Here is a 24,854-nt window from a genome sequence, read left to right as displayed (position 1 = left end):
ATATATATATATGTATATATATATAAATAGATAGATAAAACCAATCCTGTTAAATAGGGGATTTATAGTAGGGATTAAATAGCAGTTAGTATTACATTGAAGAGATAATTAATGAAGTAGGTGGGCCAGCATAAGATAGAATTTATAAAATGAAAGATATCAAAGTATAGATTCCATGATCTCTATGGGTCAAAAATGGGATAACTACAAATAAAGCCTCACACTGTTATATCATAGTAAAACCATTGACAATCCAAGTCAAAAGAAGTCTTAATAACTAGAGCTAAAAAGGTCACAATACTCACAAAACGATAATAAGAAATGACAGCTGACTTTGCTTCTAAAAGGTTAGTGACATCAGGCTTTACGTGAAAGATGTGAATAATAAAGATAAACAAAAAGTTAATAGAGCTGGTTCTGTCACTAACTTGTGTGATCTAAAGTCATTGTACATTTCTAGTCCTTTTTTTTGTGTTACAGTTCAGATTTGAGCTTCTTAACATGGTTTAATTTTATTCAGAGCTTATCATAGGTTACTGATACACCATTTCATAGTCTTTGGTCTATTTACATGTTAGATTTAGTTTTATTTTACTTATGTATAAATTATTCTCAAGGTAAACCTTGTTTTCCTGGGCCTACTTCGTGTATTTCTCTGGATTAATAGGCTGGGTCATATAGCTAGTGAATGCTTAGGGAGGATGGCATTTTGTATATCCCAAGTTAGGAAAGCAGGGGACAGAGTGTAGAAATGAGAGCAGCATTAGAATTGCATTCCTGAAATTTTATTTCTTTTAATCTGGACTGTTTTATCCTAGGTTCTTCAGGAGAGCTAAATCCAAATAACCAAAATGAAGAAGGGTTTGCTCATTTGTTATTTATATTGTTTCATCTGTGCTTTCCTTTCAACTGAGGCTATTTTTTTTCTGCACAGTTCCCCAAGGAAACCAAATTGCTCTCTCCATAAGTGGTCCTCTACTCTTTACTTCTGGCTGAATTTAAGAAACTTTGTTTTCTCAATCATTTGTTTTGACGTTCTCTTTAAAGAGTTATGGGTGACTTGTTCTATGGATCTGTATATTATTTTTATTAATACTGTTTTTTATTTATCCTTGGATAAGATATCTAGGCCTGAAGCTGCCCAGCAATTCAGGGTATTTGGATTTTTCTCAGCTTTACTCTCTCTTCTTTTGGGCTTCATTTGAATCCTCTTTTCAGGTCTGTAGTTGTGTATAGCTCTGAACGTTATTCTATGTATTTAGTGTCTTTTGTAGCTCTTAAGGTCTAAAAGATGTCTTATATCATTCCTGCTGACTGACTCTCTTATAATCTGAAGAGAGCATTCAGACTACTGTATTCTCTTCTGTGTATTAACAATCTGACCTCTGACCACATAGTTTTCTGGAATTTGAAGTCTTTGAATGAATGAAAAGACGTTCTGATATACAGTTGGGCAATGCATATTATTTTAATAGCAGCAGTCACTGTGAGAGCTGGTCAGTTTTCTGTTTGTTATAGACCTGAGGCTTCTGAAGGAGTATTTTGAAGGGAGCAAGACTCAGATATATGGCCTTATTAAATTTCTAAACATGGATGGCACGTCAATTAGATATTTAATCTGCTTTTGTAAGCCCGTAGGTAGTAGTCCTGTCTTTCACATTCTGCTAATAGATGGAATGGGTAGCAACAGATGCTATTTAAAACCAGATGCTAGAATTGGTTCTGAGAATATTTATGTTTACTGTATTTATGTTTCCTAACATACCTTACTTCAATTTTTTTCTGATATAAATTCATTTAGGGAGCTCAGATTATTTCAGAAGTAGCTTTAAAAATCTCTTGTCTGTTTGTATTTGGAATTGTTTAGGGAGCATAACTTCTCCTTCATTATATTCTTTAGTTAAAAGAAAGTTTGGAACAATCAATAGGCCAACTGCGGAGTCAACGTTTATTGAGACACTCAGGAGGGAGGAGTATTTCTGTTACGAGTCTGAGTGCAAGTGACCTTGATGGTGGCACTGTGACAGGTAAGCTCTTCACATGTTTTGAAACCTTTTTTTTGCTTTACAAATATTTCTGAAACATATGTTGAATACACTTACTTCTTGGAGTACTCGGACCCATACATGAAATCATACAAATAAGGTTAAGATGCAGTTGTCACTGATTTTTATGGTACCTATTTTGAAATATGTTCAGTGGGACTTTGTTATTCTAATACTTTTGTTCTCAGACTCCATAGACTACATGACAAAACTTGGATTTAATCATCTGCCTCTAATTAAAAGGAATACACAAATAGGATTTACTGTGTGGTATACTTTTTAGATGAGAAGTCTTGTCCCAGCTTCCCAGTTTTCATAGTCTGATTAGAAATATCCTATAACACTTGTTAAGAACAGGTGATTTTATCTTTGGTGCGCAGCTAGATTTCAACAGCTAGATTACAGATATAACACTTGGTTTGCCTGTAGTAAATCAACTACTTCAACCCTGAGATCACATTTGAATGGAAAAGACTTAGAAAGTCTGGAGTGAAGAGAGGTGATTTACATAGAAGTAAACATTAGTAGCCAGCTTTGTTAATATTGCTATTGATCATAATACAGATTAAAAATTGGACACAATCAGCTATTTTCTGTGTAGATTTTATTGATTTTTAAACAAGGTTCAAATATTAGATTACTTTTTTTTAAAAATTCTGTTTTATTGGTATTGTTCTATTTTAGAAAGACATAAAAGTTATTTTTATTTACCAATTTATTATTCTTAAATAAGGGAAATACTATATTACATCTTTGAAAAGTATAGCAAATTAGAACTTTTGATATTTTCTATTTCCAGGTTATTTCTGTTGCTTATGCTGTATGCTTAAAGAACAAAATTAGTGCCGATTTAGTGACCCTAGCAAGATACTCAGGAAATAGTCTGGGTTAGGGCCTATGTATATATCCATGTCTGCTATATATTTTCTGAGCAAAATTTTAGGTTGTTTCTTCTCCTACATGTTTTTATTCTTTCTTTTCTTTCATCTCTGAAGAGAGCTACCGATTTCCACCTACCTCACCTCTCAAGAACTATGGGGACCAACAGGGCAGTAAACGAATTAGGTCCAGAACTGGTGTCCGATTTGTTCGGGATCCTGACGACGTGGGCCAGGTACTTTGTACCATTCTGTAATCTGTATTTGATCTTTTTTTTTTTTTAAACCAAGTAAGCTATTTTATTTTCAATATTAATTATTATTATCATTTTTAATCAGTATTATTATCATTTATTTTGAATTTTGTAATGGAGGAATATGTTTTGTGGAATATTTAAAGGTGAATTTAGCTGGACATGTTTTGTTTCCTTGTTCAGGTGACTTACTCTTCTGTAAGAAGAGTCAAAGTCACCTGCTAAAGTCAGCTACTTATTATTTTGCTAACTTTGGTTTAATATAAACAAGTTAGTCCATGTGTGATTAACCTATTGGTTTTTTTTCATTAGTGTTTTTCTGATTGTTGAATCCCCGATGGAACTACTTAATATAAGCAAGAACTTTTCTACTTTTTTCATGTATTTCACGTATTCACTGAAGATTTTGGAAGTGTTGGTTTCTGTAGACATACTTCTTTTTCTACTTCTTTAAAGTTCCCTATAAGAGCTGGAAAAAATTTTTCTTGTTGCCTTGAGTAGCTAAATTAATTAGATAAGGGCTAGAGGATGTTGGTGATTTTGACATCTTTGTTTTGGTGGTTTTAGGATTGTAGGCTCAGAGTTTGTCAGGATACTCACCTGTAGCTTTTGCTGGTTATAGTATAAGATAGGAGTAACAGAACCAGGTGCATGAGAAGGCACCTTATAGAAACTTTTCCTCGAGGACTCCTGGGTGGCTCAGCGGTTTAATACCTGCCTATGGCCTAGGGCATGATCCTGAAGTCCCAGGATCAAGTCCCACATCAGGCTCTTGCATGGGGCCTGCTTCTCCCTCTGCCTGTGTCTCTGCCTCTCTCTCTGTGTCTCTCATGAATAAATAAATAAAATCTTAAAAAAAAAAAAAAGAAACCTTTCCTCTACTGTGGTGTTTTTTTGTTTTGTGTTTTTTGTTTTTTGTTTTTTGTTTTTTTTTGGTAGGTGCAGCTTGCTAGAATGGATTATATGATGACGAAGCCTAGAATAGAGAATATCCTAACATGATTCATTTACTCTTTTATTCTGTTTATTTACCACCAGTATTCTGGGACAGTGCTTGTGTTAAACAAAAACCTTGCCTTTTTGTGTAGCTTGTAATCTAGAAGTGGAAAAGTCTGGTTATTAATCAAATAAGTGCATAAATAAACCCCATGATTGTGAACTGAGATGCATGCTACAACAGAAAGTATAGGGCCATGGGAGTAAGTGGTAGAGGGACTTACCCCAGTCAGGGAAGGTTTTCTGAAGAAATGCTGATGAGCTGAGACCTGAAAGTTGAGTGAGTCATTTTAGGTAGAACAAGTCTCTTGGCAGGAAGGAAGCCAACATCTATTAGCAACTTGAAGAAGTCCATGTAATTAAAGACATATGAAGAGGTGAGACTGTGCACAGTCTTGTAAGAGAGCAATAGTTACTTTGAGAAAAATTCCTCTAGTGTAGGAAAATGGAATCAATGTGGGCAACCCAATTAAGAGGATATTGCTGTGTTGTGGGTGTGAAACACTAGTTAGTTGGATTAGGATAAATGGAGTTGAAGAAAAGGGAGATAGATTGAAAAGCTATTTGGTAGGTAAAATGAAAGGCGTTGAAGATCAGATGACTCTTTGTGGAGGGTGAGAATGATCGAAAAGGAGGTTATCAAGGTTGAGTCCTAGGATTCTTATTTGCAAAACTGGAAAATCATGGCAAAATCCAAGTGAATGGTCTGCTCTTCATCTACTATATTACCTCTACTCTCTCTTTTTAACTGTTATTCCTGATTTTAAGTCTCTTTTCTTAAGATGACCTTTGGTTCCACATTGATTGTGTACTTTATTAATGCCCTACATATCATTTGTCATTTTGTTTACAGATCTGTCCCCTGTATTAAATTCTGAGCCCGTTGTTTTCTACCATAATTGCTGGCACTGATTAGTTCAATGTGCATTTGTTGAATTGAATCAATTTGTTTTTTCTGCATATGTATATGACTTAAATTTTTTTCATTCTAAATTATAGTATACATATACATATATAGTGTACTACATACTAACAACTAAAAGTACAGTAATGTAAATGAAAATCCATGTAACCACCACCCAGGCAAAGAATCAGAGCATTATTGTGTCCCTAAAACTTTTATGCTCCCCCTGTCTCCAAGAGCTATCAACTATCTTGACTTTTATAATAATCATTTTCTTGCTTTCATACAAAACAAAACATCTGTACTACTTAGATCTTGTCTAGTATTGCTTACATTTAAACTTTAAATAAATGGAATAACACTGTATATTGTTTTGTGCTTTCTTTCAATTGATGTTTTTGACATTTAGCCTTACTAATGTGTAGGTAGGTTTGATCACTTCATTTTTACTGTTATATTCCACTGGGAGAATATATCACAATTTATTTATATCCATCCTGTTCTTTTTTTTTTTTTTTAAGATTTATTTATTTATTCATGATAGAGAGAGAGAGAGAGAGAGAGGCAAAGACACAGGCAGAGGGAGAAGCAGGCTCCATGGCGGGAGCCCGACGCGGGACTCGATCCCGGGACTCCAGGATCACGCCTTGGGCCAAAGGCAGGCGCCAAACCGCCGAGCCACCCAGGGATTCCCCTCCATCCTGTTCTTAATGGGCTTTTGGTTTATTTTCAGTGTTTTTGTTATGAACAGCGCTGCTTCAAACATTCTTGTATGTGGTTCCTGGTGGTGTGGGCAAGAGTTTCTCTGCAGCATGGATTGGCATACTATGGCATGTGGTCTAGTTGAATAGAGTTCTTTTGTAGCACAGCCATGCTCATTTGTTTATGGCTACTTCTGTGCTAAAATGGCAGCATTGAGTAATTTTAACAGAAGTCATATGGACTGAAAGCCTGAAATATTTGCTATTGTACCCTTTACAGAAAAAGTTTGCTGACCTCTTTTTTTTGGGGGGTGAGGGGGTTTCTAAAAGGACTGGAATTACTGTACTATAAAGGATGTGATGGTTAATGTTTTATATAACCTTCTAAAAATTGATTTTCTTTGGAAAAATATTTCTTTCAGAATAGACATTTATTATGTCTTTTTTAAAAAACAATTTTATTATTTATTTATGAGAGACACAGAGAGAGAGGCAGAGACAGAGGCAGAGGGAGAAGCTGGCTCCATGCAGGGAGCCCGATGTGGGACTCGATCCTGGGACCGCGTGATCACGACCCGAGCCGAAGGCAGATGCTCAACCACTGAGCCACCCAGGCGTCCCGACATTTATTATGTCTTAACATTATAAAATTTGGGCATTAGTCCAAAAAGTAAGTTCTTACTAACCTCAGTAAATCTTAATGGAAGAATTAAACAGATTCCTAAATAGATAATTATCTTTTGCCTTTACCAGCTTCATTCCTTTCATCAGTCCCTCCGAGACCTCAGCAGTGAACAAGTTCGGCTTGGAGATGATTTCAACCGGGAACTTGCCAGAAGAAGCCGGTAAAAGCAGAATATGGTTTTTGTTGGAGGCATGAGTTATTAGAGGAAAACAATAAATTCTGTAATTGACATGTTTACTTGAATTTAAAAAACAGTGCTGTTTTATACCAGTATTTTAAAATTTATTAATAGAACAGTTTAAAATTCTTAGAATTTAGAATGTATCATGACTACATGTTAGACAAATTAATTTCATATTTTTAAAAAGATTTTATTTATTTGAGAGAGAGAGAGAGAGAGAGCGTGCGCACACACATGAGCAGAGGGAGGAGCAGAGCAAGAGGGACAGATTCCCTACCGAGCAGGGAGCCAGCCCAACGTGGGCCTCTGATCCCAGGACCCTGAGGTCATGACCTGAGCTGAAGTCAGATATTTAATCAACTGAGCCACCCAGGCGCCCTTTAATTTCATATTTTTAAAAACATTTTAATTTACTACACTGAAGCACTGCTGTTACAGAGAGATACATTGTGAGACCTTAGCAAAGAGGTCAATTTGCAAATACATTGGAAAGGATGAGAGATGGAGGCAGAGACCAATCTGATATTTTAGCTTTCAGTTGAAACCTTCAAAAGTGAGTGTTTTATATCTGACAAGTCTTTGCAGTTTTATCAATTCTGGGTAGTCCCCAACAAATAATCACTTTATTTAAAATTTCTTCACTGTCTTTTCATTTTTATCAACAGTGACAGTTGGCTTTCATTCAGAGGCCATATTTTTGCAAGAAACTAAACATTTTTATTCCTTCTCAAGAATCACAGTCTATATACAGCAGTGATGGGAGAACAACAAACCTGAATAGAAGTTTGTTTACCAAGTTTCCTTGCCAACTACCATTCCAGCTAACAAAATCATTCCACACACCAGTTTTTTGTTACTATAGCAAAAAGAGTCAAAGCTATAAATGTTAAATATGTGATTATCAACTGTAGTCTGTATAATGTACTTGCTTTTAAATGGGGAAGGCAGGAAATTTAGTAATAAGAAATATGTTACTATTACTTCTACTACTAATAGTTAATATTATTGAACACTTACTACATGCCAGATAGATTTAGGTTTAATTTTAATAATAACCCTAGTGAGTTAGTCATCATTATTTTTTCCAGTTTTTGGATGTGGAAAAGGGCACAGAGAGATGAAGTAACTCAGCTTACTGGAGTTCAAATGAGAGTTGTGGTGAAATCAGCTTTCAGGTGTAGGCAGTGTGGCCCCAGAGTATTTGCTCTTTACCACTTATAGTACCCTGTGATTCAAGGCCGTTTTCATTTATAGCTGGTATGAATAAAGAAATTAAGTTCTTGAATTGTGAGCTAATATTGTTGGTCTATATTTATTGCCAGTCTTTTAAACTGGTAAAGGTTAGTTAATTTTAAAACCTAGGTATTTGTTTTTGACAAGTTGATAAAATCAGCAGAATGGTGTCAATATTTTATGTTCTTGGATTGCTTTATATGTAGCTTTTACACTTTGAAGAAAGGGTATAAATTAAGCATTAGGAAAATGAATTTTAGGAATTTGTCCTATAAGAAGACAAAGGAAAGGGGAAGTTATAGGGATGATTTACTTATTTAGTTTAAGAGATCATGTGGCTCTGCAGTGGTGGACTGGGAATCTTCTAATCTATGGCCTGGTGCCATCTGATAATAGTCTGTATACTCAGAGGCATGTGTGAAGCAGAGAAACTTAAGTTAAATTAGGAGTCAAGTTTCTTCTGGAACCTGGTGACTTAGCTTTGTGAATGAGGAAGATTTTAGGATCCCATTCTGCTTTACTTATACCACAAATTCTTAATTTATGTTTATAAAAGTACCAGGTAGGAAATTGCTAGTTTAACTTTCTGTGTGATTCAGAAAGATTGATATTTTCATTTAATTACTAACTTTTCATTTTTTGACATTACAAAAGGTACCTTGAAGTAAAACTACACCGGAAAGCAAGCTTTTAGAAAGGATTAAATAAAGTTTAACTTAGAACTCACTTTGGATGCCATATGGAAAATTGATTTGGGAAGGGCAAGTTAGAAGACTATTGCATTAGAGATGATGGCTTGACCAGGATTATGGCAGGAAAGAGATGGACTGGGCTATGTTTCAAGATATTTTTTTGAGATTGAAGAGATAGGATTTGGCATTGGATTGAATATGAGGGGTAAAGGAGAATAAATCAAGGATGACTGCCAGATGTCTGACTTGAGTAGCTGGGTAGATGGTAATTCCACTTCCTGAAATATGGAAGGCTGGAAAGGATAGGTCAGGTATAGAAGTTAAGGGTTTGGCATTGGATATGTGAGGTTTGGGATGCCTGGGAGATGTCCAGATGTAAAATGTGAAGCTAGATATTTACTCTGGAGTTCAAAGGAAAAGTCTGTTAGAGATGTGAATTTAAGAGTGATGAGCACATAGAGGTAGTATTTAGAAATGGGTGAGATCTAGAAAGGAGAACATCAAGGACAGGGTTGAGTTCCAAAAACTTCCAATATTAGAAGTCTTATATACATAGAGGAGGGGCCAGTGAGATGTGAGAAATCCAGCAGTATATAGAACTGCAAAAGTTAAGAAAAAGGTACAAGTAAAGACATTTTTAGAGATTTAAAGACTTAGAAAATTTATCTTTTAGAGTAAAATTTACCCTAAAAGGTAAATTCTTCCTGAGTACATTACCTAAGAACATATAAGTAAAATAAGAGGATAAACAAGAAAAAAGGAGATGCAGGCTATGAGAAATAAACTAACCCAGAAACTTGGTTATCATTCCAATCCCTGGAATGATAGCCATATAGGAAATATTCACTCTAAATTAGAGCAAGAAGTAGATGTCCTTTGAGAAGAATGTAGTCAACAAGAATGGAGTAGATTCTTTTTTTTTTTTAAATATTTTATTTATTCATGAGACACACACACACACACAGAGAGAGAGAGAGAAAGAGAGAGGCAGAGACACAGGCAGAGGGAGAAGCAGGCTCCATGCAGGGAGCCCGACGTGGGACTTGATCCCAGGTCTCTAGGATCAGGACCTGGGCTGAATGCGGCACTAAACTGCTGAGCCACCCGGGCTGCCCTGGAGTAGATTCTTAATAGATGATTCTGTAGAAAGAGAAAAATATCAATAATGTGATAAATAAAACCCATATAAGGTCAAAGGATGAGAAACTAGAAAAAAACAAAAGCACAAGAAAGTTAATGATCCAAGTATGAAGCTGACTGAAATGGAGACATGATAGAATGTAAGCAAAGAGCATCAATTCTCTATGATGGAATAATTCATAAGAGGTATAAATTTATTGTGTAAATTGCATAGGCAGCCAGTAGAAAAACTTTAAAAATGGTAATGAATGTATCTGAAATTGGAGAGGGGTATCAGCTAAATATTTCAAAACAGTCAATTGACAGTATCTAGAGATGAAAATGATGGAAGTAATCAGCAAAAGAATGGAAATGGTTGAGCGTGGGTGCTATGTGGAACCAGGGGTAAGAGGTGTGAGAGAGGAAGGGCTTTGCATTTATTTGTAAGTTCTTCTGTATTATTTGATTATTTATCATGTGTGTTACTAATTTGTTGGGAATAAAGGTACTGAGAGGTAAGTTGGTGATGACAGAGTTTGGATAGCCCACATGGATGTAATTTGATTACAGATTACTAGTGGGGGTGTGAGATCAAGTTTTATCCTCCAACCCCCTCCACCCTTTGTTTTTAATATAAAATGAAACATATTGCAGGCTGTTTATTGAAGATGATATTCCAGTATACTTCTCAGAGTGTAATTCCCAAATCAGCACCATCAGCATCAACTGGGGATTTGTAGAAATGCACGTTCTTGGGCACCATTGCAGATCTGCTGATTCAGCAGCCCATCTTTTTAAGTCTTCCAGGTGTTTCATATGTTGGCTGATGTTTAAGGACCACTGCATTAGAGTATTATGTAATAACATTATTATGTTGTAAATGTCACAAATTATATTTTCTTAAGCAGCCAACTTGAAATATTTTTCTTTGCCTAGGTCGGATGCTGAAACAAAAAGAGCTTTGGAAGAATTGACTGAAAAACTTAATGAAGCCCAAAAACAAGATGTGGTGAGAACTCTTTGTTAAAAAAATAAATAAAAAATTCCCTATGCAGATGATAGAGTGGCTGGGCTGGTTGTAATCATAGCGAAGTTTAGTGGATTTTAACTTTTTGAGTAGTATATGTCATTTTGTCTAAACTTTGTTCTTACACTTCTTATAAATGTTCATGAATTTTGGGTATTGAAGTTTAAATATTTACCATGATGATATATTAGAGGTAGAATTCACTTATTTTGGGGCACCTGGGTGGCTCAGTTGGGTCCTGGAATCAAGCCCCAGATCAGAATCCCTGCTCAGCGGAGACTCTGCTTGTTCTCCCTCTGCCCCTCCCCCTGCTCATGCGCTCTCTTTCTCTCAAATCAATACAATCTTAAAAAAAAAAAGAATTTATTTAACTTTTAAAGTTTCCTTATGAATATTCAGAAGGGACCCAGTGATTCCATGGCTTTTGTTAAATGATATTTGAGAGATACGGAATTTTTTGATAGTGACTTCGTAGCACTCCTTGTTAAGTATTTTCAGTATTTTCATTTTACCTGTGTGTATAATCACAGTTGCTGCAGAGACCTTGCAGTCTGTTGTTTGACATGGTGCTAACTGAAAATACCCCTAATTTGTTTTATTATCTCAAACTCAGATTGTTGATAGTCATTATTCAGTGGTTTCTTTTTATCAAATCACAGTCCTTGGTTGAATTAAAGCGAAAAATGGAGTACATACAGTGTGTGTTTCTTTCCATCATAATTTGTTTCTTTCTTTTTCTTTTTTTTTTTTTTTAGGAGAAAAAAATTAATAGAAATTGTCAACTAAACTTGGAAATTTACCAACTTCAAGAGCAATGTGTATTTATTCATATCCCATAGTACCTTTTGTCCTATGGGAATGATAGCGGACAGAATTTTTTTCTTAACATGTTTTATTAAAACTGAAATTTTCCTAATAAGGGCAGATATTTTTTTCTGCAGTTTTTATTATGTTGACAGTTCCTTACTAACGTATGTTGAGTTTATTGTGGAGCTTGAGTTTATTGGCCACGTATGCTAAGAGATGGATATGCTTGTTCTATTTCCAGAGAGATCAACTTAGTTACTCTTCTTGCAGTGAAATTTGCCCATTTCAAAAATTTATTTATTTTTTTTAAAGATTTTATTTATTTATTCATGAGAGAGCGAGAGAGAGAGAGAGAGAGAGAGGCAGAGACACAGGCAGAGGGAGAAGCAGGCTCCATGCAGGGAGCCTGATGTGGGACTTGATCCCGGGTCTCCAGGATCACACCCTGGGCTGAAGGCAGCACTAAACTGCTGAGCCACCCGGGCTGCCCCCATTTCAAAAATTTGAAAAACATCCGGCCACATGAAAGCACATTCGTCTTGTGCTTTTGGTGCTGATTTTTTTGCCCCAGAGAGATGAAGATACACTGTCTGTCTTCTGTTGAATAGACAAAATCTTTGTAGTTGGCAGCTGATGTGTGATCAGGTATGGAGTACTTCTTTTTTTTTTTTTTTTTTACATAAAGTCCTACATTTTTTGAGGCATACCAAGACCTTCAGTTTAAGTCATGCCAATCTAAAATACTTTTAACTATCATACTTCAAAAAACGTATTTTCTGAGATTAACAGATTGGTTCATTTCTTAGTTAATTGCAGTGGTTCACACAGCAAGAAGTTCTGCCACTGTCTGATTTACATATTATCTAAACAGGAACTGAACACACACTTTTAAGAATGTAGCTCCGAGATCCTCTGTAACTTACTAAACTATCTCTGGCTCTCTGATATATTCTAGAGTGGAGTCTGCCACCTAACAGCAGAACCTGCTAAAGCTTTGTCTCTTAATTTTTAATTTTCTAAATTTGGAGGTATAATTTACTTATAGAAAAGTACAAGTATTAGTGTATAACTCAGTGAATTATTACAAGGTGAACAGGCCCATGTAACCACCACCCAGATCTAGAAATAGAGCATTACCAGTACATGGAAGCCGCCTCATTCCCACAATCAATAATTTCTCCTCCTGTTTCCAAGAGGGCTATTTTGACTTTCTAGCCCATGCTAATTTGACTGTTTTGAATTTTTTAATATAAGTGGAATCCAATAGGACATTTTTTTTTGTGTCTGTTTTTTGCTAATCCTTAAGGTTATGATATTTCTGGATATTGTGTCAAGTACTTGCAGTTTGTTCATTTTTATTGCTCTTTGGTTTTCCATTGTATGGATTTGCTGCAGTGTATTTTAACATGATATTTGAATTATTTAAATTTTGGGCTATTACAAATAAGGTTGCGGTTAGTAATCTTACTCATGTTTTTATTTTATTATTTTTCTTATTCATGATTTTAGGGCACATGTACATGCATTTCTGTTGGTACATAACATGGAGTACAATTGCAACATGTCTTCAAATTTAGCAGATATTGATAACTAAGTTTCCAAAGTGGTTGCATTAACTTACACTTTCATTGACAATGTAGGAGAGTTCATTTTGCTTTTTTCATCTTTTCCAGTACTTGGCATTATTAGCCTTTTAATTATAGCCAGTATGTTAGGTGTTTATAGTGTCTTATCATTGTTGTAATTTGCATTTTCATTTGTCTTTTCTAGAGTTTCTCATCTTTGGCCTAATATGGGCCTTATTTATTACATCGTTGATATTTTTCTCCAATTCCTTACTGAATTGTCTCAGGAATCTACTCCATTCTTTTTGGCTTTTGGCTAATTTCTTTTTTGAGATTCCAGTTTGCTTCTTTTGCCCATTTTTTAAATAATTGGATTTCTTATCTTTTTTTTATTGATTTGTGAGAGGTCTTTATATATTTTGTATATGAGCACTCTATCAGTTATTTGTATTACAACGTTGTCTTCAATTGTCTAGAGCTGTTTCTTCTCACTCTTGAAATTCTCTTATTGGGATTTTCTGTTGAAATTTAATCTAGTTCAGTTTTCCATGTTTTCTTTTGTGGTTGATGCCTTTTTGACCTGTTTAAGAAATTGTTCTCTATCCTCAGATCATGAAAATATTTTCTTATGTAATATTTTAGAAGCTTATTGTTTTACCTTTTATATTAAGCTTCTAATCTTTTATATTAAGATTCTAATAGCTACTTAGAATTGATATTTAAGGTATGAAGTAGGGATCATATATTTAAATGAATATCTAATTGATTCAGTTTCATCTATTGAAAGAGCCACCCCTTTGTTATTACTTTACAGTCCCATCTTGGTCATAAATCAAATGTCCACATGTGCAGGTATCTGTTTCTGGACTTATTCAATCCTCTGGTTCATTTGTCTATTCCAGTGTTCATATCACACTATCTTGATTACTGTTGCTTTTATGATAAGTTGTGATATGGTAAAGTCCTTCTACTTTGTTCTTCAAGTTTATCCCATGTATTCTTTACTCTGCATTTCTGCATTTATTTTATTTTATTTTTTAAATATTTTATTTATTTATTCATGAGAGAGAGAGAGAGAGAGGCAGAGACACAGGCAGAGGTAGAAGCAGGCTCCACGCAGGGAGCCCAATGCAGGACTTGATCCCTGGTCTCCAGGATCACACCCCAGGCTGAAGGTGGCGCTAAACTACTAAGCCACCTTGGGCTGCCCCTCTGCATATATTTTAGAATCAGCATATGAAATTATTAAAAACCTGGGATTTTGATTAGATTACACTGTATCTATAGGCCAACATGGAGAGAATTGACATTTTTACAATGTTGAGTTTTCCAATTCATGAACCTAGCAAAGTTTTCCATTAATATTTATAGCTTTTATTTATTTACTTATATATTTAATATCCTTCTTAAAAGATTTTATTTTTTTATTTGAGAGAGAGAGCAAGAGAGAGCATGAGCAGGGGGGGAGAGGCAGAGGAAGAGGGAAAAGCAGGCTCCCTGTTGAGCAGGAAGCCTGACGTGGGCTTGATCCCAGGACCCTGAGGTCATGACCTTAGCAGAAGGCAGACACTTAACCAACTGAGCCACCCAGGCACCCTATAATTTTTTTATCTAGAGATCTTATGTGTTATACATCGTTTTTAAGGTTTTAAGGTTTATTTTTAGACTTTTATATTTTTATGCCATTTTTTAGAGTATCATTTAACATAAAAAAAATTAACAATATAGTACTGTCTCTTAAAAATCTTTATTATTTGTTTTTAGAGGGATGGGAGGAGCGGAGGAGGAGGGAGAGAGAGAATCTTAGGCTGAGTGTGGCTCCTAATGTGGAGTTTGATCCTATGACCCTGAGATTGTGACCTGAGCCAAAATCAAGAGTTGGACACTTAAATGACTGGGCCACCCAAGCACCCCAACAATCTTTGTCTTTTACTTGTAGGATTTACCCTCTTTCAGTTAAAGTAAATATCTATTTAATTTGTTTAAATCTACCATCTTATTATTTGCATTTCAATTGGTTTCACTTCTATTTTTCTTATATCTTTTGGATTTATTTTAATTTTTAAAATTTATAATATTTATTAGCTTGCTCATTGTACCTTCTTTTGTTCTTTCCATGGTTAACATAGGGATTAGAACGTACACCCTTGGTTTATCAAATATTAATATAAATTAGCACTTTAAGCTCTTCCCAGAAAGTACAGGGGTCTAAGAACATCCTTAACACCAATAACCTCTGTTAATAAAAAATGCTTTCATGTTCTTATTATCATTAATTTTAATATTATATATAATTGAGCCACACAAACATTACTGTTAATGTTTTATACTGTAATTGTTCATTTTTACCCCTTGTATTTATTCTCAGCATTCTTCATTTCTTCCTGTGTCTCATTCCTTTTTGCATCCTGAGATTCCTAACCTGCCTTAATGACATACTTTGACATTTTCTTAAGAGTGAATGAGCATATTTGCCTGAAAGAATCATATTTTATTTAAAAAAATTTTTTTTAAGAATCCTATTTAGATTTTCATTTGGAGTGGGTTCTTTGGTGACACATCCTCTCTGTCTGAAAATATCTTTATTTCACTTTCTTTGATGGAAGATATTTTCACTGGATATAAAAATCTGGATAGTCTTTTTTTTTTTTTTGAGTTTGTATTTCGTAGGTATTTTTCATCATTTTCTCAGTTCCATTGTTTCTGTTGAGAAGTCAGCAGTTAGTCTTGTTGGTGCTCTTTTGCTGGTAATACATAGTTTTCTCCAAATTGCTTTTGAGTTTTTCCTCTTACTCTTTGGTTTTCTACAGTTTTACTGTGATGAGCTTAGTTGTGTTCTTTTTTGAATTGTGCCATTCCCTTTGTCTCTTAGGTTCATTTTATAAATTCTTATTCATTTTTTTCATTCTTTAAATATTTTCTTCTAACCTTTTTTTAATTACTTATTCTTTCTTAAACCAAATCAACTGTATTTACCCACCTACTGATTTTTTATTCTCAGTTATCACATATTTCACTTCTAGATCTCATGTCATTGTTTTTAAGTTTGTAGTTCTTTGCCCATATCCTCAATCTGTGTATCTGTGCCTCATAACTCCATTGTCTAGATCTTCTTAAGGGCTGTTTCTATTTCTGTTATCTGTTTATCTTGGATTTTGATCACATTGTTTTTGCCTACTATTTATTTTTGATTATCTGGTTACTTTTGTCTGACAGAGAATAATGTTTCATTCTTACTTGATAAGGATACAAATTTGATAATTACTATGTATGAGACGATATATTTACTTATTATTATAGATTAAGGCCATAGCAATCATGGATTACCTTATTATTTTTGTTGAGCCATTTCAGTGTTGAAAATAAAGTGCTGAGTTTCAACTATTTCTAGTTCCCCTTATTGTTAGTGGATAACCCTTCAGGATTCTAGCCCAAAGGCTAGGAATGGGGTTGGGGAAGTTTAACCAGATACCCTCTTTCTTGGAAAGGCTGTCAACTCCAGTTTTTCTACTGTAACACTGCATGTCTGTTAAAAAAAAAAACAAAAAAACAAACAACTCTGTTTAGCTTCTCAGTATCACAACTGCTTTTTCTGAAGTGGGCTGATATTTCAGGGAGAAAAGATCGACTAACCTCTTTGAGTTTCTTTTCTTTCATCTTGTCTCATATATCTTTATTTCTTTCTAGCTTTCCAGTGCCTTAAAACTGTTTTTTGTTTAAAATAGTATTTCTAGTTTTTTGGTCTGAATTATCTAGTCTCTTATTTTTGGAAATGAAACTCCCTGAATGTTTTTGTATATATCTGATTCTGTTACTGTATTTGATATTTCTAATGATATTTCTAAGAGGGTTTTGCTGTTTTGCAGCTATTATATGACTCTCTTTTAACTTGGTACATAGGTATATAACTTGTGAGCATGCCTATAACAAAGGTTTTGCTCCAAACTCAAATATCCTCACTGTTGTGCTGAGATTTTTCTAGTTCAGAGTAAGCTGTGGACATTTGTACCATCATGCTGTTTTTGTTTTTTTTTTTTTACATAGCTGGTTGGGATAGTTTGAGTTTAGGGTTTGAAAAACTAATTTGCATAGTGCACATTACCTTTCACTGCTTACAGAGAACCCATAGTAAAGAGTTGCCATTTCATTTTTATTTCTTTCATATAGCAGATAAAACTAGTAAGTACTATCTACATAGTCAAGAGTGTTAATTAGTGTAGTTGGTATATACAGTTCACTAGTTTACCCAGCTGTCCAGTGTGCCCAGCTTATCAGGACATATCCTCTTATATTGTCTAAACCTGGAAGATTATACACACTTAATTGCACTCTTGGTTGAATTGTTCAGCTGTCAGTTCCTCCCATCAAGTTGTATTGCTATAGCTTGTTTAGTGTTTTCTGTAATTTGCTTTCAAAGTTAAGGGTGTCTCCTAATTGAGGGCATCTCATACCTCATGTGGGTGTATGTAGTCCTGATTGAGAAACAGTTAGTTGTCTAATGCAAAACTTAAAAATAATATTGTTGAATTTTATTTATTCTTTAAGGTTTTATTTATTTGAGAGAGAGAGAGAGAGCAAGAGCAAGAGAGAGCACAAGCAGGGCGATGGGCAGAGGGAGAGAGAAGCAGACTTCCCACTGAGCAGGGAGCCCAATGTAGGGCTCAATCCCAGGACCCTAGAATCATGACCTGAACCCAAGGCAAATGCTTAAGTGACTGAGCCACCGAGGTGCCCCACTATTGTTGAATTTTAGGGGGTCTTCTGAAGGTCACATGATGTTTGCTTCCAATTTACGCAAAGCTTAATATAGATTTTCTGACTCATTCCAATTGAAGTCAACATTTACATTTTATAACTTTGATGTATTTGTGAATTCATGATAGCATGCTGTCATAGAACATGCAGTTTTGTTATTTGGATGTTAACACTTCTCAGAGGCTGCAGCTGTTTCCCCCCCTCCAGACTTAAGTTCGAAATAAGATTACCAAAGTGATGTATTCACTGTGGAAAATTTAAGATATTGTACAAATGTATAAAGAAAAATGAATGACTGCCACTATCTCCCACCCATTTCATTTTCTATTGGTACCCATTGTTAATCACATTTATTGCGCATTATTCTGAGGCTACAGTTGTTTATCATGCATTTTCTCAGTAACTAAAATATATCTTGAAAGTTTATAGGACACAATTTTCTTTGAGAGGCAAAAAGTGTTGGTCAGACATGCGAAGATTTGATTTGTTAATTCTTTGTGATTCATAGACTTTTGTTTATTTAGTGTCTTTCTTTCATACTTCCCATTGGAAGGACATAGTTATTATTTATAACATGATGTTATGGAAAATATTTTCTGTTAAGACTTGGTTTTGGTAATAATCAATATGGCATGGGCTTCATATGACAGGAGAAATTTCAATTCATTTGTTGTCTAGATTCTACCCATTGGAGTGTGATATGAGTACTTACTAAGCTTGATTATTTATGGAGAAAAAGTCAATTTACTTTAGTTTTCTATAGGAGGGTCACTGTTTAAATTAAAAATATAAACATGGATCCAGCTGTTTCTGGTCATTAATTGAACTCTGCGAATTCTGTCAACACTGCCATTAGGATAATATGGTTATTACATAGATTACAGCAACAGGATATATAACAAATATTTACTGAAATGGATTTTAAAACAACAGATATTGTTCAAGGTAGGAGGAATCAACATATTGAAAAAACAGAATATAACTCTATACGTAGAATGCTTTTGTTCTTATTTTGCCTTCTTTCATTAAATGCTAACATTAAAAGCTATTCTGATTTTTATTTTGTTATTTTGCTATTTTTATAACTATAGAGATTTAGGACTTTTTCCTATCTTAGTAGTAAATATAATTGATTCATATCAATTCTGCTAAAGATGAACATTTTAGCATTAAGTAACATTGTTAGTATTTTTCCCTTAGGTCTCAGAAATGGAAAAGTGAGGACACAATAATAATTGTAGTCTTTAATTCTTATTGAGAATTATCTTATTCAGAAGTTATCAGTATGCATTTTGTTAGTAGGTACAGAGTCCATGCCCTTCCATTTAGAACTATCTTTACTTGCTCTTCCTTTGGTCTTCCTCATTGCTTCCAAATGGCATCATAGCCATCCAGAGGTCATCCAATATTCACTCTTGCTCTTTTTATTCATACTATATTCCCAACCCATTATAAAAATCTACTCTTTTTTATTACTGAAGTCCTGCTTAGTTTCATCTACCTCTGTCTAATATTTCTGTCCAGGCCACTGTCATTTATGTTGAATTTACTGTGGTGGCCTGCATTGAATTTGTTCTCTCTCTTCTTAATGCTTGCCCTTTCCATGATCCTCACAATAGCCAAATGATATTTATTCATTCATTTATTTTAAAATTCCAATAGAGTTAAAATGCAGTGTTATATTAGTTTCAGGTGTACAATATAGTGATTCAACAATTCTATGCATTACTCAGTGCTTATCACATTAAGTGTACTCTTAATCTCCATCACCTATCTCACCCATCCCCTACCCACCTCCCTCTGCTAATCATTTTTTTTTTTCTATAGTTAAGAGTCTGTTTCTTGGTTTCTGTCTTTTTTTCCCTTTGCTTATTTGTTTTGTTTCTTAAGTTCTACATCAGTGAAATCATATGATATTTGTCTTTCTTTGTCTAGCTTATTTCACTTAGCATTGTATCCTCTAGATCCATCCATGTTGTTGCAAATGGCAATATTCCATTCTTTTTTTTTATGGCTGAGTAATACTCCATTGTGTATTTATACCACATCTTCTTTACCATTCATCTATCGATGGACACTTGGGTTGCATCTATAATTTGGCTGTTGTAAATAATGCTGCAATAAACATAGGGGTATACATATCCTTTTTGAATTACTCTTTTTATATTATTTGGGTAAATACCCAATAGTGGAATTACTGGATCATATGGTAGTTCTATTTTTAACTTTTCAAGGAAACTCCATACTGTTTTCCCCAGTTAAACAAATGATTTTTAAAAAATCATCATCACAGTGAATTATATCTCTGCTTTTTAAATTTCTACCTAAGCTGCTTCTGTTCCAAATTCCTTATGATGGTGTATAGTACCTATATAATCTGGGCTTCCTTATGTACCTTGAATTTGTCAAACTTATTCCTACATTGGGGTCCTTGCCTTGACCTTTCTTTCCTTTCCCACAGTTTTTGCATGGCTGGCTCCCTCTTATCATTCAGGTCTTCAGTGAAATGTGAAATGTTAAATGTTAAAGAGGAGGTCTTGCCCTCCTCTCCTTTTTGTTACAGAATTGGTAGCAGGTAGTATACTAAACACACTGTTCTCTATATTGCCTTTTTCACTTACTGCATTTTTGAGATTTTAGATTTTTCCATATTAGCGTCCAATGAGCTTTCTAGTTCCTTTTAATGTTTACAGCATTCCATTGAATGAATTAGTTTTCTCTCCCTATAATTTAATCAGTTTCCTATTGATGGACATTTAGGTTATTTAAGTCTTTTTTTTTTCTTTTATACACACTACTGCAATTAATGATCTTGTATATATGTTATCTTCACATGAAAAAGTAAATTGGTAGAATAAATTCTAGTAGTGGACTTAGAGCAATTAAAGTATATGCATTTGTAATTTGTTACATATAGCTCAATTTTAAAATCGGTATTTTAAATGCCTTTTTTTAATACTTTCACTTGAGCATTAGCATTTATCTTCCCCTTTACCAGAAAGATGAAAAGTGGCTTACCTTAAAATTATAATGTGTTCTATTAATTCTAAGTGGCCCTAATACTGGGTTTCTTCTTCCCTTTGGTATCACATCCCTGTACTCTTACCCTCATCACCACCTGACCCTAGCAGTTATATCTAGGCACATGGATACTCAGGTAGAGATGACCATGAAACTAAATGTGAGTAAAACTGATGCATGCAACCTTGGAGCTTGAAAATAAAGCCATTTGGCCAGTTATTTGTCTCCCTCCTGCTTGTTATGTGAGTTGAAAATGGGGATGTAGCACTTACCCAGCTCGAACCTTGCAGGTGAGGATAATAACTTAGGGTAAGGTAGAGCAATACATGGGAGGAATCTGGATCTTTGAATGGTCTTAGGAAACAGAGTAGCCTCTACCTACACTGCTTTCTTTTGGACTGTAATATGAGATAGAAACAAACTGTTACCTTATTTAAGCTCCTGTATATTTGATCTTTTTGAAAGATCTTTTGAAAGACTGTACCCTAATACAGAAATGTAAATAGAAATTGATGAGAAAGAATAGACAAAAAGAGAACAAGAACTATCTAAATGTATATTTTAGGTCCTTGGTTATTGTTGCCTTAGGTGGAATTTTGTGACTCATGGTATTAATAATAGAAAAACGTGTATTTTGAGCATATTGATCTGTTTGGATGTTTGGGTCTATGGAGTCACTTAAGTGGCCTTATAGAATGATTATAATTCTACCACTGTTGGTTGGAACTCACAAAATACTTTCTGTGTTTATTCATTTTCAGTCATGCGAGTTTTGCATGTTTTATTTTTCTGAACACTGACTAGTAATGTCTGCTCATTTTATTACTTATTGTGGTCTTCAGACTTGACTAAAATAGAGCATGCATATTATGCTTTGCCCATGTTCTGATGGTTGTATAAGGCAGTATAAGGTTGTACTTGCTTAGCGTTTTGCAGTTCATTAAGTGCTTCTATCTGTTAAGATCAGTTTCAGTCATAAAAAACAGAAAGCCTCAAACAGGGAAAAGACAAGACGAAAGTTATTTCTTGTGGGAAAGTCTTAAGTAGAGAGTTCAGGGTTCCATGTGGTGCTCCTTACAGTATGTAGAGATTTGGGCTCTTTCTGCCATGCTCTTGTTTTTTTGTTTTTTGGTGTTATGGCCTCAAATTAATGATCGAAGGTGGCAGTATGTGCGTACTAGGCAGCAAAATGGAGGAAGGAATGAGTATGAGAACAAAAGGTGCTCATGTACTACCTCTTATGGATAGTTTCTGGAAGTTGTCACTTGACACTTATTCCATCTCTGTATCCCATTTGCCAGAATTTAAGTCACAAAACCAGAAAATGTTTATATTTGGCAGCCACCTATCTAATTAAAAATTTCTTTACTATAAAAGTAATGGGATAGGGGAATAAATATTGGAAAACAACTATTAATTTCTACCACATCATTTATATTTTTATCCCACCCATTATTTCTGTACTTTTTGGTCCACACTACTTTATGTGGCAAGCAGAGCAAGTCATTGTTTTCATTTTATGGAAGATGATACTGATTTTTTTGAGAGATAAAATTACTTAAACAGCTCAGTTAGTATTGGCTTCATTTCGAAGGCTAATTACCAGACAGTATGTGGCACAGCTAGGACTAAAGAGGTGCTCCTTTATCAATGTATTACAGAGAAGGATAATACTGGTGAAAAATCATAATATTTTGAAAATGAGAACAGAATTCTATGAAATAGAAATTTTGTGGATGGAGTCGGGAATATACATTTACTTTTGTTCATTAGACTCTAGCTTATACCCTGGTTGAGGATTTATTTGAAAACAGATTAAAAAATGCATTAGTTATCTACGGCTGTGTAACAATTATGCCTATACTTACTGGCATAAAACATTTATTATCTGACAGTTTCTCTGGGTTAGAAATCCAGGTGTGAGTCAGATGGGTCCTTTGGCTTTGGATCTCTCACACGTTACAGTCACCTCAAGGTTTGACTGATAGATCTGCTTCCTACCTCCTTCAGTTCCTTGTAGGTTATTGGATTGAAGTGTTCATCATGATCTATTTGTCAGAGGACTCTTTGGTATACTTGACACGTGGCCTCTCCACAGAGCATCTACAACATGGCAGCTTACTTCATCAGACCAAGAGAGAGGGCTAGCAAAAGAGAATGTGCTAGCAAGAATAGAAGTCACAATTTTTGTAACCTAATTATGGAAGTGACATCTCATAACTTTTGCCATATTCTTTTCATTAGAAGGAAGTTACTAGGACCAGCCCACACTCAAGGGGAGGAAATTACACAAGTAGATGAATACCAGAAGCAGAAGCTGTCGAAACCACGTTAGAAGCTACTTAACACAAATATTAATTTCAAAACTGAGAGTCTTCCGAATATGGCAACTTGATATTATCGTATGTACTAGCTATGGAGGTGAAGTAGCTAATGTCTAAATAATTTTTTTTTTATTTTTAATAACTGGAAGTTTGTACTCTTGAATACCCCCCCCCCCCTCCTCTGGCAACCACCACATTGTTCTCTGTATCTTTGAGTCTGTTTTGTTTTGTTTTTTAGGTTACATATATCAGAGAAACCACAGTATTAATCTATCTGACTTATTTTGCTTAGCATAACATCCTCTAGAACCATCCATGTTGTCACAAATGGCAAGATTCCATTTTTGGTATGTGTGTATATGTATATCTTTATCCATTCATTGATTGTTGGATGTAAGTATCTTCCATGTCTTGACTATTATAAATAATACTACAATGGTCTTAGGCATGTATATATCTGTTTTTTTTTTTTTTTGTATGTATCTTTTTGAATTGGTGGTTTCATTTTCTTTGGATAAATACCCAGAAGTGGAATTCCTGTATCTTATGGTAGTTCTAGTTTTAATTTTTTGAGGAACCTTCATACTGTTTTCCAGAGTGATTTCACCAACAGTGCATGAGGGTTCCCTTTTCTCCATATGCTTGCCAACACTTGTTATCATCCTTTGAGCACACCTATTAAAATAGGTGTGAGGTGATATCTCATTGTGGTTTGCATTTCCCTGTTGATTAGAGTGTCTTTTCTTGTGTCTGTTGGCAATTTTATGTCTTCTTTGGAGACATGTCTATTTAGTTCCTTTGCCCATTTTTAAATTGGATTTTTTAAAATATTGAATCATGTGAGTTTTTTTTTTTAATTAGAGTTCAATTTGCCAACATATAGCATAACACCCAGTGCTCAGCCCATCAAGTGTGCCCCCCTCAGTGCCCGTCACCCAGTCACCCCCACCCCCCGCCCACATCCCTTTCCACCACCCCTTATTCGTTTCCCAGAGTTAGGAGTCTCTCATGTTCTGTTTCCCTCTCTGATATTTCCCACTCATTTTCTCTCCTTTCCCCTTTATTCCCTTTCACTATTTTTTATATTCCCCAAATGAATGAGACCATATAATGTTTGTCCTTCTCTGATTAACTTATTTCACTCAGCATAATACCTTCCAGTTCCATCCACGTTGAAGCATATGGTGGGTATAGGTCATTTCTAATGGCTGAGTAATATTCCATTGTATACATAAACCACATGTTCTTTATCCATTCATCTTTCGATGGACACCGAGGCTCCTTCCACAGTTTGGCTATTGTGGCCATTGCTGCTATAAACATCGGGGTGCAGGTGTCCTGGCATTTCACTGCATCTGTATCTTTGGGGTAAATCCCCAGCAGTGCAATTGCTGGGTTGTAGGGCAGATCTATTTATAACTCTTTGAGGAACCTCCACACAGTTTTCTAGAGTGGCTGTTCCAGTTCACATTCCCACCAACAATGCAAGAGGGTTCCCCTTTCTCCACATCCACTCCAACATTTGTGGTTTCCTGCCTTGTTAATTTTCCCCATTCTCACTGGTGTGAGGTGGTATCTCATTGTGGTTTTGATTTGTATTTCCCTGATGGCAAGTGATGCAGAGCATTTTCTCATGTGCTTGTTGGCTGTGTCTGTGTCTTCCTCTG

The 24,854-nt window shown here is 34.9% G+C and overlaps 1 protein-coding gene across 21 annotated transcripts in view; it reads left to right on the top strand.

The window, feature by feature from the left end:
• Positions 1-24,854, top strand: part of CEP128 (centrosomal protein 128) — a 397,326-nt gene that overhangs the window by 33,962 nt on the left and 338,510 nt on the right. For all 21 annotated transcript variants that reach the window (XR_005363617.1, XR_005363616.1, XR_005363618.1 and 18 more), the window contains 4 exons: positions 1,901-2,027; positions 3,041-3,159; positions 6,532-6,623; positions 10,625-10,697. Coding sequence is in view for 17 of the 21 variants with exons in the window: in XM_038545463.1 (XP_038401391.1) it covers positions 1,901-2,027; positions 3,041-3,159; positions 6,532-6,623; positions 10,625-10,697 (411 nt within the window). In the remaining 4 variants the exon portion in view is untranslated. The remainder of the gene's footprint in view (positions 1-1,900; positions 2,028-3,040; positions 3,160-6,531; positions 6,624-10,624; positions 10,698-24,854) is intronic.

Source organism: Canis lupus, chromosome 8 (genome assembly GCF_011100685.1).
Source record: "Canis lupus familiaris isolate Mischka breed German Shepherd chromosome 8, alternate assembly UU_Cfam_GSD_1.0, whole genome shotgun sequence".
NCBI classification, from domain to species: domain Eukaryota; kingdom Metazoa; phylum Chordata; class Mammalia; order Carnivora; family Canidae; genus Canis; species Canis lupus.
Note: the sequence above shows the minus strand (reverse complement) of the source record. Positions and strands in the feature narration are given on the sequence as shown.